The sequence below is a fragment of the Bos indicus x Bos taurus genome, chromosome 9 (genome assembly GCF_003369695.1).
Source record: "Bos indicus x Bos taurus breed Angus x Brahman F1 hybrid chromosome 9, Bos_hybrid_MaternalHap_v2.0, whole genome shotgun sequence".
NCBI classification, from domain to species: Eukaryota; Metazoa; Chordata; class Mammalia; order Artiodactyla; family Bovidae; genus Bos; species Bos indicus x Bos taurus.
The window spans coordinates 3,055,128-3,068,291 of NC_040084.1; the positions used below are offsets into that span (position 1 = coordinate 3,055,128).

Here is a 13,164-nt window from a genome sequence, read left to right on the forward strand (position 1 = left end):
TAACTAAGTTTCTAATATCTTTCTCAGGGAGGTAGTTTTATTTTCTCTCTAATCTAACTATAAGAATTAAGACCTAGTCCATATATTCAAGTGGAAACTGATAGTGCTTCTTTCTTCATTTTAGTACTTTCCCAACCCCCTGATTTTAGCCCAGTTTCATTACAGAAGAGTAAAATCTTCAGTTAGATGTGTGAATAAAGTAGGGGAAAAGTGTGGGAGAGTTTTCTGTTTTAATGCTGTTTGAGCTCAGTTCAGCATCTCTGGAGAATTTTGTAGAAATGCACCCCAAACTTCCTGAATTGGAGTCTCTAGGGTCAGGGAAAAATATTTGTGTTTAAACAGTCCTTCAGGAGATTCCAATGGAGCTAAAGTCTGGTACAACTAGTGTGAGAATTACTGTTCAGAAACACATTCTTTCTAAAATAGCAATGCTTAGATACATTTTTAATTAAAAGCATTCAAGTCAAAGGGCTTTTATTTTTCTTATTATTTTAAGCAATTCTGTTAATCTCCTTTAAGACAATGAAAATAGTTCTCAAGACTATTTTTTTCATTATTTTAACTTCATATTTTATTAGTTTACACTGATTCTATCACCATTACTTCATCTGTCAGAGTTAGCAACTTTATCAGTGATGAGATTGAGGGTGCGAGAATTTGGGGGCTGAAAACTGTTTTTTGTTCCCTACATTCTTATTTATTTCTTAGACCCTGGTTTTCATTCACCATTCAAATTAGACTGTGTTATTTCTGCCTTTTTGAAAAAGTTGTATTTTTACTCTCCTGTCACTTTTATTATATTCTGCCCTCATTTTAATCATTAGTCTAATTTAACCAAAGGGGCAGACAATATTTTTAATTAAGTACAATTCAGGCCAAGTACAATATATATATTGTGATCAGTGTAAATTTTAAAGAATGTAGGCTATCTACACAATTAGAATACATATAGGGGCTCATATTAAATTCATGACTAAGTTTATTTCAGTTATTACAACTAGTTACTTAGTGATCTGTTTCATCCAATGTAAGGAAACCCCATTTGAATTTCTGTAACATTCATCTTATCTAAATCATGATTTTCAAAGCATTTAACAACAAGCTCCATTATTTTAAAATTTTATACATTAATTAATACGATTCCAATAAACTGAAGAATGACAATGTCTCTAGCTATCTGGCTTTCCATTTGATGATAAAGTTTAAAACAGCTTCTAGACAATTAGACTAAGTATAATAATAGGTTAATAAAGCATTATGTTTTTGATAAAAAATAAACACATACAAATGCATATTTGCCTCTATTTATATGAAAGTGAAAGTGTTACTCAGTCGTGCCCTACTCTTTGCGACCCCAGAACTGTAACCTGCCAGACTTCTCTGTCCATGGGATTTCCCAAGCAAGAATACTGTAGTGGGTAGCCATTCCTTTCTCCAGGGGATCTTCCCAATCCAAAGATCAAACCCAGCTCTCCTGCATTGCAGATAGATTCTTTACCACCTGAGTCGCCAGAGAAACCCATATTTATATAATGCTATTCATATTTTAAAAAGTTGATTACTTCTCTAAGTTGACTCATAAATATACTAGCCCTATAATTCTCAAAACTAGAAATTTAAATTGAAAAGTCAATCTTGTTAAAGGGATAATGGTTAGATTTATTGGTAAATTAATATAAGATTGAATTTATAGTCAAATTTGACTTGATGGATTGGATCTTTAAGATCTTCATATGATGATGAGGTTTCTCTTTACTATCTTTTGAAAATGTTGGATTTAGTGGACCAGATTAGCCAGCTGCTACTGTGGGGACCAGTTCCTAAAGCATGAACAACTTCCACAGCACATGCCTTCTGCAGTATGCAGAGCTGCTCAGCACCAGACTCTTCCAATACACGGCAGCCAGCAGCACATAGTGGCCAGCAGCTGCCCCTGGAAAACCCCTTAGGTGGTTTTGCTGCAGAGTGCCTCTGGTGAGACACTTTCTTGTGAGCAGCTCTCCTCAGCATGCCCAAGGGTGGATTTCTGGCAAATTCCAATGGGCTAGTGTGTGTGTGTGTGTGTGTGTGTGTGTGTGTGTGTTTATGCATACTCAGTCGCTTCAGTTGTGTCCGACTCTTTGGGCCCCTATAGACTGTAGCCCACCAGGCTCCTCTGTCCATGGAATTCTCCAGACAAGAATACTGGAGTGGGTTGCTATGCTCTTCTCCAGGGCATCTTCCCCACCCAGAGATCAAACCCACATCTCCTGTGGCTCCTGCATTGCAGGATGATTCTTTACTGCTGAGCCACCAGGGGAGCCCCTCCACTGGTGTGGCATCACATGAATTCTCTTCCAAGTCAGCATGCTCTAACACCATCTAGATCTCAGCTTTGAGGGATGAGAGCTCTTCCTTGGGTATCTGTTTAAGCCCCAAAGATAGTGGTGCTTCTTATATCTGCTCTGCCCCCGTGTTCTTTAGAGTTACTTCTTACTACCAATCCCATTTTCATTCTAACAGGATTGGAGTAACAATTCTTTATATTAAACTTCCACTGTTCAAATTTAAAAAAAAAAAAGAAAGAAAATGTCAAATTTTAACAGCTTAGTATGTTTTTGAAACTTTGCATTTAGATTCCTTTGATGAAAATATTGTCCACTGCATATCTGTAAATATGCATACATCTGTGACCTGTGTGCAAGTTACTTTTCAATGTATTTTTAATGTTTTCCTGTATTATAGCTTTCAATTTCTACTTTTATGAATATTCTAAAATTTTTGAGCCTGTTTACTGCCTTTCAGTAATGCCCAACAGATCTCACTTTAAGCAGCCAGATAAAAGTCAAACAAGTGTGTGAAGACTACAAATTGTACTTCTTAATGATGTGGGAAAGTATCTATAAAGCTATTTAAAATGGTCTAATATAATAGACCCAGATAACAAGGTCATTTCTGTTATTTACAAATCAGTGACTTTTAGCAAGTCTTTAGTAAAGAACTGTTTCCTAAAACTTTAACCTAAACATCCTAAAGGAAAACTTTCATCTGAAGTCTATGGATTGGAAGAATTTCAAAATACAATAGTAACATTGTATGTGCACAGAAGAAATAATACTGTAGGTACTTAAATTGTCTCTTCCATGTGTGTGTGTGTGCGTGTGTGTGTGTGTGTGTATGTATGTGTGTGTGTTCAGTGGCCAAGTCATGTCTGGCTCTTTGGAATTCTATGGACTGTGGCATGCCACACCTCCTTGTCCCTCACCATCTCCCAGAGTTTGACCAAGTTCATGTCCATCGAATCAGTGATGACATCCAACCATCTCATGCTTTCTCATACCTGTCTCCTACTGCCTTCAATCTTTCCCAACATCAGGGTCTTTTCCAGGGTGTTGGCTATTCTCATCAGTATCAGTCCTTCCAATGACTCTTCAAGGTTGATTTCCTCTAGAATTGACTTGTTTGATATCATTGCTGCCCAAGAGACTCTGAGGAGACTTCTTGGCACTCTGCCTTGAAGGCATCAATTATTTGGCACTCTCCCTTCTTTATCATCAAAATTTCACATCCTTAAATGACTATTGGAAACATTACAGCCTTGACTATACAGACCTTTGTCAGCAAACTAATGTCTTTGTTTTGTAATACACTGTCTATTTTTGTCAGAGATTTCCTGCCAAGAAGCTGTTGTCTTCTAATTTCATGGCTTCAGTCACCATCTGCAGTGAAATCTGACACTGCTTCCACCTTTTCCCCTTCTATTTGCCATGAAGTAATGGGATAGGATGTCATGATCTTAGTTTTTTCAATATTGAGTTTTAAATTGGTTTTTGCACTCTCTTCTTTGAGGCTCTTTAGTTCCTCTTCGTTTTCTGCCATTAGAATAGTATCATCTTCATATCTTAGGTTGCTGATATTTCTCCTAGCAATCTTGATTGTAAGCTTGCAACTCATCTGGCCGGGCATTTCATGTGATGTGCTCTTCATGTAAGTTAAATAAACATGGTGACAATATACAGCCTTGTGGTACTTCTATATCAATTTTGAACCAGTCAGTTATTCCATATAAGATTCTAACTGTTGCTTCTTGACAAGCACACAGGTTTCTCAGTAGATAGGTAAGACGGTCTTGTATTCCCATCTCTTTAAGAGTTTTCCACTGTTTGTCATGATCCACAGAGTCAAAGATTTTAGCATAGTCAATGAAACAGAAGTACATGTTTTGTTTTGTTTTGTTTTCTGGAATTCCCTTGTTTTTTCTATGACACAGAAAATGTTGGCAATTTGACTTCTGTTTCCTCTGCCTTTTTTAAACCCAGCTTGAACATCTGGAAGTTATTAGTTCACATACTGCTAAAGCCTAGCCAGAAGAATTCTGAGCGTAATTTTACTAGCATGGGAGATGAGTGAAAATATCCGGTAGTTTGAACATGCTTTAATACTGCTTTCCTTGGGAATTGGGATGAATATTGACTTTTCCAGTCCTGTGACCACTTTTGGGTTTTCCAAATCTGTGGGCATATTGAGTGCAAAACTTTAATAGCAACATCTTTTAAGATTTTAAATAGCTCTGATAGGATTCCATCACTTCCACTAGCTTTATTGGCAGGAGTGCTTCCTAAAGCCCACTTGACTTCACAGTGCAGAATGTCTGACTCTGGGTGAGTGACTACACCATTTTAATTATCCAGGTCATTAAGATCTTTTTTGTACAGTTTTTCCTGTGTATTCTTGCCATCTCTTCTTGACGTCTTCTGCTTCTATTAGGTCTTTGCTGTTTCTATCCTTTGTTGTGCCCATCTTTGCATGAAATATTCTTTTGATATCTCCAATTTTCTTGAAGAGATCTCTAGTCTTTCCTTTTCTGTTGTTTTCTTCTATTTATTTGCATTGTTCATTGAAGAAAGCCTGCTTGTCTGTTTGCTATTCTCTGGAACTCTGCATTCTGTTGGGTATATATTTCACTTTCTCCCTTGGTTTTTACTTCTCTTCTTTCCTCAGCTGTTTGTAAAACCTCCTCAGAAAACCACTTTTGCCTTCTTGCATTTCCTTTTCTTTGTGATGGTTCTGTTCACTGCCTCATGTACAATATAATAAACCTCTGTCCATAGTTCTTGAAGCACTCTGTTTATTAGATCTAATCCCTTGAATCTGTTCATCACCTCAACTGTATAATCATAATTTGTTGTTGTCGTTGTTGCTGTTTTTCATCGTACCAGACTGGACAAGTGGTTTTACTGCTTCTTTAGTTTAAGCCTGAATTTTTATATAACCAGCTGATGATCTGAGCCACAGTCAACCCCATATCTTGTTTTTGCTGATGATATACAGCTTCCCCAATTTTAGCTATAAAGAATGTAATCCATCTGATTTCAATATTGACCATTTGGTGATGTTCATGTATAAAAGCATGTCTTGTGCTGTCAAGAAAGGGTATTTTCTATGGCCGGTGTGTTCTCTTGGCATAATTCTGTGCTCCAAGGCCAAACTTGCTTGTTACTCCATGTATCTCTTGACTTCCTACTTTTGCATTCCAATCCACTATGATGAAAAGGACATCTTTTGTTTTGATGTTAGTCCTAGGAGGTACTGTAGGTCTTCATAAAATTGATCAGCTTCAGCTTCTTCATTATAAGTGGTTGAGGTGTAGACTTGGATTACTGTGATGTTGACTAGTTTTCCTTGGAAATGAAGGAACATTCTGTCATTTTTGAGGTTCCAAGTACTGCATTTAGGACTCTTTTGAACATGACGGCTACTCCATTTCTTCTATGGGATTCTTGTTCACAGTAGTACATATAATGATCATCTGAATTAAATTCACTTATTTCTGTTCATTTTAGTTCACCAATTCCTAAGATGTCAATGTTTATTTTTGTCATCTCCTGCTTGACCACGTCCAATTTACCTTGATTCATAGAGCTAACATTCCAGGTTCCTACGCAATACTGTTCTTTACAGCATCAGATTTTACTTTCATCACTGGACATATCCACTAATATTCATCTATCCCCAAACCCTTATTATAAAACAAAATAGACATTTTTGACTTATGCCAAAATAATGGTTCAGAATTTCTCATTTATTTAAAACCAATTCCACAACAATTTAAAAACACATTAAGAGTTTTCTACTTTAATTGGAAATATTATAAGCCACTAAAATGCTAAGCTTAAAACATAACATTGTTTTATTTTTGTCAACAGGATTTAAAATTCATATATTTTTGTTTAAAAGTTCAGTTCAGTTGCACAGTCGTGTCTGACTCTTTACAGCCCCATGGACTGCAGCATGCCAGGCCTCCCTGTACATCACCAACTCCTGGAGTTTACTCAAACTCATGTCCATTCTGTCAGTGATGCCATCCAACCATCTCATCTTCTGTCATCCCCTTCTCCCCCCACCTTCAATCTTTCCCAGCATCTAATTATTAATTATACATGCAATCAAAATCTTTTCTCATATTTCATCCTTATGGCATTAGTCTTGCAAGGAAAAGACTCCTGTGGTGTCTGAAGTTGCTTATGAAATTTGCTTGTAGCTATTGGTGAACACATACACATATAAAAGAAAATTGAAAATTATTATTTTTTTTAAATTGTATATATCTCAAATATAATGAAAGGATTCTTAAGTGGGGAGTAGAGTGGTGGACATTCTTTTCATAAGTATGTAACAGAAGTTCTCAGTGCACCGATGTAGAAGATCCTATTTCCCAAAATACCCCAACATTATTTTCTATGTCACATACTCTTCTTACTATCTTATTTCAAAATTTTCCTAATTGAGGGTTGGGGCCTATAATTCCCCATTGAGTGTAAGCAAGCTACAACTATGGGGAAACAATGCTCTGTGGCTTTTAAGATTAGGTTTAAAAAGGCCATACAGTGTCTAGTTATCTGAGGATGGTTAGAACCCAGCCATCATGCTAGGATAAAGCCAAGCCATACAGAGGAGTTATATTTATGGTTCTGGCTGATAGTTCTGGCTGAGGGCCTACTGAACAGCCAGGATCAACCACTGCACGTGTGAATAAGGCAGTTCTTAAGATATGAATATGAATTCATATTATTAATTCATATATGAATTTTACCAAAATGAAGTTAGTCATTTGTGGGAACTCCTAAATCACTTTCTGGTCTTAATTGAATATTAAATTGAAATGTTAAAATATATACAACAATATAAAATAACCAAATAATGAAGAAAATATTTTTAAATAACTAAAAATGAAAGCACAATGTTCATAGGGAGGATTCTGTCAGAATAATATAAAATGAAACTGACTTGTGTTTTTGAGGTTGTGGTTTATATTTAAAATGGGAAAAATGAACAAATCCAAGTTAAGTAGATTTTCTGATGTTCTTGAGTTTAAAAATTACAATACATTAATTAGAAATTTATTCATACTCTTCAAACAGTTTAGTAATGTTGAAATATATTTTAAAACCATTTCTTTGTTTGTTAGATTCATATTTATCTTTATAATATCAATGCATTGAGTACCATTCTGACATGGCTTTGTTCAACACTTGTTGACATCAGTTTCACAGTTTTGACTGAGGAATCCTTTTGGGCATTCCCAGATGCATGCTGAGTTTTAATTTTGACTAATTGCTCCTTTCCAACAAGACTGAGAAATACAAAATTCCAGTGACTTCTCACAGAATAGACTTTAAAAGATCACACACACACACATACAGAAATAAAGAAACTATGAACATAGACATGTAGCAAAACTTAACAAAGAAAGTCTCTAGAGTTCACAAAATCTTCTTAAACACATTTATCATGATATAATTTATGTCTCATGGAATTCAGGCATTGCAAATAGATAATCCAATAACTTTAGCAAGTGTATACAGCTATTGAGTCACCAGCAGGATCCTATTTTAGCTCATCTCCATTACCAAAACAGAGCTCTTTGTCTCCAACTCCAATTCCAGCCTCAGGCAACCATTAACCTGTCTCTACACATTCAATTTCTGCAACCATAGAAATAGAATGCTACTATACATTGTCATTTGTGATTGGTTTCTTTTGCTTAGAATACAGTTTTTGAGGACTTTTCATGCATATATCAGCTCCATACTTTGGCCATCTGATGTGAAGAGCCGACTCATTGGAAAAGACGCTGATGCTGGAAAAGATTGAGAGCAAGAGAAGACGGGGACGACAGAGGTTGAGATGGTGGACGGAATCATTGACTCAATGGACATGAGTTTGAGCAAACTTTGGGAGAGAGTGAAGGGAAGTCTGGTGTGCTGCAGTTCATGGAATCACCAAGAGAGTAGAGCACAACTGAGTGACTGAGCAACAACAGCATTATTCATTCAGAAGTTGGCAAACATTTGGGTTGTTTCCACTTTTAACATTTTTATTGAGATACAACTGACATAACATTATATTAGTCTCAGTTGTATAACATCATGATTCAGTATATGTATATATTGTGAGAGGATCACCACTGTAAGTCTAGTTAACATTCATCACTACACACAGTCACTGCTTTTTATTTTATATTTTTTCTCATGATGAGAACATTTAAGATCTATTCTCTTAGCAACTAACTTTTATGAGTTACTAATACATTCATGATTATTTGGGTGGATACATATATTTTTCATAGCTTTTGCATAGATATCTAGCAGTGAAATTGCTGATTTATATTGCAATTGTGGCTCAGCTGGTAAAGAATCCACCTGCAGTGTGAGAGACCTGGGTTCTAGCCCTGGGTTGGGAAGATGCCCTAGAGAAGAGAACGGCTACCAACTCCAGCATTCTGGCTTGGGGTAATGCCATAGACTGTATAGTCCATGGGGTCGCAAAGAGTTAGACACGACTGTGTGACTTTCACTTTCATTGTAATTTTATAAGTAACTTAAAAAAAAATTCTCAAATAGTACTGCAATGTAGATGTGCCATTTTACCTTAACACCAGCAATGTACGGAATTCCTATTGCTTCACATTCTTGCCAACATTTAATACTGTCCGTTTTCTTACACCTATTCTAGTGGATGTGAAATAGTATCTCAATTCAATGTGTATTGCCATGAGAATAAAGATTTTGAATATTTTCTCATTTATTAGTCATTTGTATATATTTTATAATGACATTTCTCTTCATACATGTATAGCTTTTAAATTGTGCTATGAGTTTTCTTATTGAGTAGTGAGTACTCTTTTCATATTCTGAATACAGTTCTGTTATTATATGTGTGACTTGCAAATATGCTTTTCTTCTCTTGCATTGAGTTTTCATAAAAGTGAAAGTGTTAGTCACTAGGTCATGTCCCACACTTTGCAACCCCATGGACTGTAGCCTGCCAGGATCTTCACTGCATGGGATTTTCCAGGCAAGAATATTGGAGTGGGTTGCCATTACCTTCTCCAGTGGATCTTCCCTACCCAGGGACCCAACGCTGTTCTCCCTCATCACATGAAGAATATTTAAGTCTGAGCTATATACTCACATGCCGAGTGCTGTAGGTGCATCCATGTATACCCCACAGACTTTTCTTATTCTCATTTAACAACTTTTGGATATGAAAAATTAAATCTAAATTAACATTTTTTCTTTCATTTTATTAAGTCCAATTTGCAACTTTTCTTTTATATATAATGGTTTTGTTATTATATCTAAACACTTTATCTAACCAATAGTGTAAAGATTTTTTTTCTTATGATTTATCAGAACTTTTTATCATTTTAACACATAATTTTGAGCTAAATTTCATTGAGTCTTCTTTTTGCATTAAGTTGATATAAGGACATAATCTATATATATGAAAAATGTGTTATTTAATATATATGTATCAATATGATGCATTACATGTTGGTATAATAGTCGAGCTTTTTTAAACTATTCTTTTTGTATTTAATTGTTTTTTTCACTAATGTGAAAAATCAATTGATCATAAACATCAGTTGACTTCTGTCAATATAGAGTTCTCATTCTTTCTCACAAGCCTATGTAAATTTTGGTAGTCAGCAAACTTTGTCTTTTCTTTTTTTTTTTCAATCCTGTATAAAGTTTCGTATAAGCTCGTCAATTTCTTCAGAAAATCTTGCTGGACTATTGACAGGGATGGCAATGAATCAATATTCTAAACTGGGAATAATTACCATCTCAACAATATGAAATTCCAATCAATGAATTCACAGTATCTCGCTATTTGTTTAGATATTCTTTCTTTTCTTTTCCAATGTTATATCATTTTCAGTTAAATTCTTCCATTTATTTAGTTAAATTTATATGTAATTATTTTATCATGTTAATACTATTAAAAAATATTTTATTATGTTTAATAAACATTATTAAATATGAAAAAATGTTTAATAAACATTATTAAATATGAAAAAATGTTTAATAAACATTATTAAATATGAAAAAAATATTTTTTTTACTTTTATATTCAAAATTTTGTTGGTGGTATATTAAAATACAATTAATATTTGCATTTTGTCTTGTATCCTTGAAACTTTATAAACTCAGTCACTAGTCCGGTAGTTCTTTTCTGCATTTCTTAAGGATTTCTATATATGAGCTTATGACATCTGTTAATAAAGGTAGTTGTACTTCTTACTTTTCAATCTGTGTGTTTTTCATATTTCTTTTCTCTCTATCCAAGCCTGGAGAATCCTGTTCAACCTTGACGAGATAGTGAAAGTGGCTATCCCTGTCGTGTTCTTGTTCTAGAGGGAAAATATGCCAGTATCACTTCATTCAGTTCAGTTCAGTTCAGTCGCTCAGTCGTGTCCGAGTCTTTGCGACCCCATGAATCGCAGCACACCAGGCCTCCCTGTCCATCACCAACTCCCGGAGTTTACTCAGACTCATGTTGCTACCTACACAATGTTCTCAGATGTTTTATATCAGATTGAGAGAATTTTGTTCTCTTTCTAAGCTATTTTAGAGTTTTTATAATGAATGTGTGTTGGATTTTATTGATGGTTTTTGCCCTGGTTTTGTGTGGTTTGTTCTTCATTCTAGTGATATGGTGTATTACATTCATACTTTGCCCTGGTTTTGTGTGGTTTGTTCTTCATTCTAGTGATACAGTGTATTACATTCATACTTTTTAGATGTTAATTCGGTTTTGTATTCCTGGGAAAAAAAAAATTCCACTTTGTAATTTTTCCACTTTGTAACAAAAACATGCTTTTTATGTTGTGCTCATATTTTGTTGAGGGTTTTCAGTGTATATTCCATAATGAATCTTTGTATTGTGTTTTTGCCTGCCATTTGTATAAGGGTAGTTCAGTTCAGTTGAGTTGCTCAGTCGTGTCCGACTCTTTGCAACCCCATGAATCACAACACACCAGGCCTCCCTGTCCATAACCAACTCCCAGAATTCACTCACACTCATGTCCATCGAGTCAGTGATGCCATCCAGCCATCTCATCCTCTGTCATCCCCTTCTCCTCCTGCCCCCAATCCCTCCCAGCATCAGAGTCTTTTCCAATGAGTCAACTCTTCGCATGAGGTGGCCAAAGTACTGGAGTTTCAGCTTCAGCATTCATTCCTTCCAAAGAACACCCAGGACTGATATCCTTTTGAATGGACTGGTTGGACCTCCTTGCAGTCCAAAGTACTCTCAAGAGTCTTCTTCAACACAACAGTTCAAAAGCAGCAATTCTTCAGCATTCAGCTTTCTTCACAGTACAACTCTCATATCCATACATGACCACTGGAAAAACCATAGACTTGACTAGACGGACCTTTGTTGGCAAAATAATGTCTCTGCTTTTGTATATGCTATCTAGGTTTGTCATAACTTTCCTTCCAAAGAGTAAGCGTCTTTTAATTTCATGGCTGCAATCACCATCTGCAGTGATTTTCGAGCCCCCCCCCACCGCCAAAAAAAAAAGTCAGCCACTGTTTCCCCATCTATTTCCCATGAAGTGATAAGACCAGATGTCATGATCTTAGTTTTCTGAAAGTTGAGCTTTAAGGCAACTTTTTCACTCTGCTCCTTCACTTTCATCAAGAAGCTTTTTAGTCCCTCTTCACTTTCTGCCATAAGAGTGGTGTCATCTGCATATCTGAGGTTATTGATATTTTTCCCAGCAATCTCGATTCCAGCCTGTACTTCTTCCAGCCCAGCATTTCTCATGAAGTACTCTGCATAGAAGTTAAATAAACTGGGAGACATTATATAGCCTTGACATACTCCTTTTCCTGTTTGGAACGAGTCTGTTGTTCCATGTCCAGTTCTAACTGTTGCTTCCTGACCTGCATATAGGTTTCTCAAGAGGCAGGTCAGGTAGTCTGGTATTCCCATCTCTTTCAGAATTTTCCACAGTTTATTGTGATCCACACAGTCAAAGGCTTTGGCGTAGTCAATAAAGCAGAAATATATTTTTTTCTGGAATTCTCTTGCTTTTTCCATGATCCAGAGGATGTTGGCAATTTGATCTCTTGTTCCTCTGCCTTTTCTAAAACCAGCTTGAACAACTGGAAGTTCACAGTTCATGTATTGCTGAAGCCTGGCTTGGAGGATTTTGAGCATTACTCTACTAGCGTGTGAGATGACTGCAATTGTGCGGTATTTTGAGCATTCTTTGGCATTGCCTTTCTTTGGAATTGGAATGAAAACTGATCTTTTCCAGTCCTGTGGCCACTGCTGAGTTTTCCAAATTTGCTGGCATATTGAGTGCAGCACTTACAGCATCATCTTTCAGGGTTTGAAATAGCTTAATTGGAATTCCATCACCTTCACTAGCTTTGTTCATAGTGATGCTTTCTAAGGCCCAGTTGACTTCACATTCCAGCATGTCCGGCTCTAGGTGAGTGATCATACCATCGTGATTATCTTGGTCATGAAGATCTTTTTTGTACAGTTCTTCTGTGTATTCTTGCCACCTCTTCTTGCCTCATAACATGTGTTCAAAAGTCTCCCTTTCTCTTCTACTTTTTGTACATTTTGAAAGGATTTTTATTAACTATTTGGCAAGTTGGCATCCATTTTCTATTTCCTCTTGAGACAATTTTAGTAATTTACATCTTTCCAAATTCACCCATTTCATTTAAATAGTCTAATTTCTTGGCCTCATGGTGCTCATAGTATCTCCTTATAATGCTTTTAATTTTTAATCATAATTATTTATGTCTCCATGTTAAATTATGATTTTGTTAATATTTGCCTTACCTTGTTTATTTCTTGGTCAGTCCAGCTGAAGCC

At 35.8% G+C, this 13,164-nt stretch overlaps 1 protein-coding gene across 1 annotated transcript in view; it reads right to left on the reverse strand.

The window, feature by feature from the left end:
- Positions 1-13,164, reverse strand: part of EYS (eyes shut homolog) — a 284,045-nt gene that overhangs the window by 62,955 nt on the left and 207,926 nt on the right. The window contains 1 exon segment of the mRNA XM_027552187.1: positions 7,430-7,652. Coding sequence (XP_027407988.1) covers positions 7,430-7,652 — 223 coding nt within the window.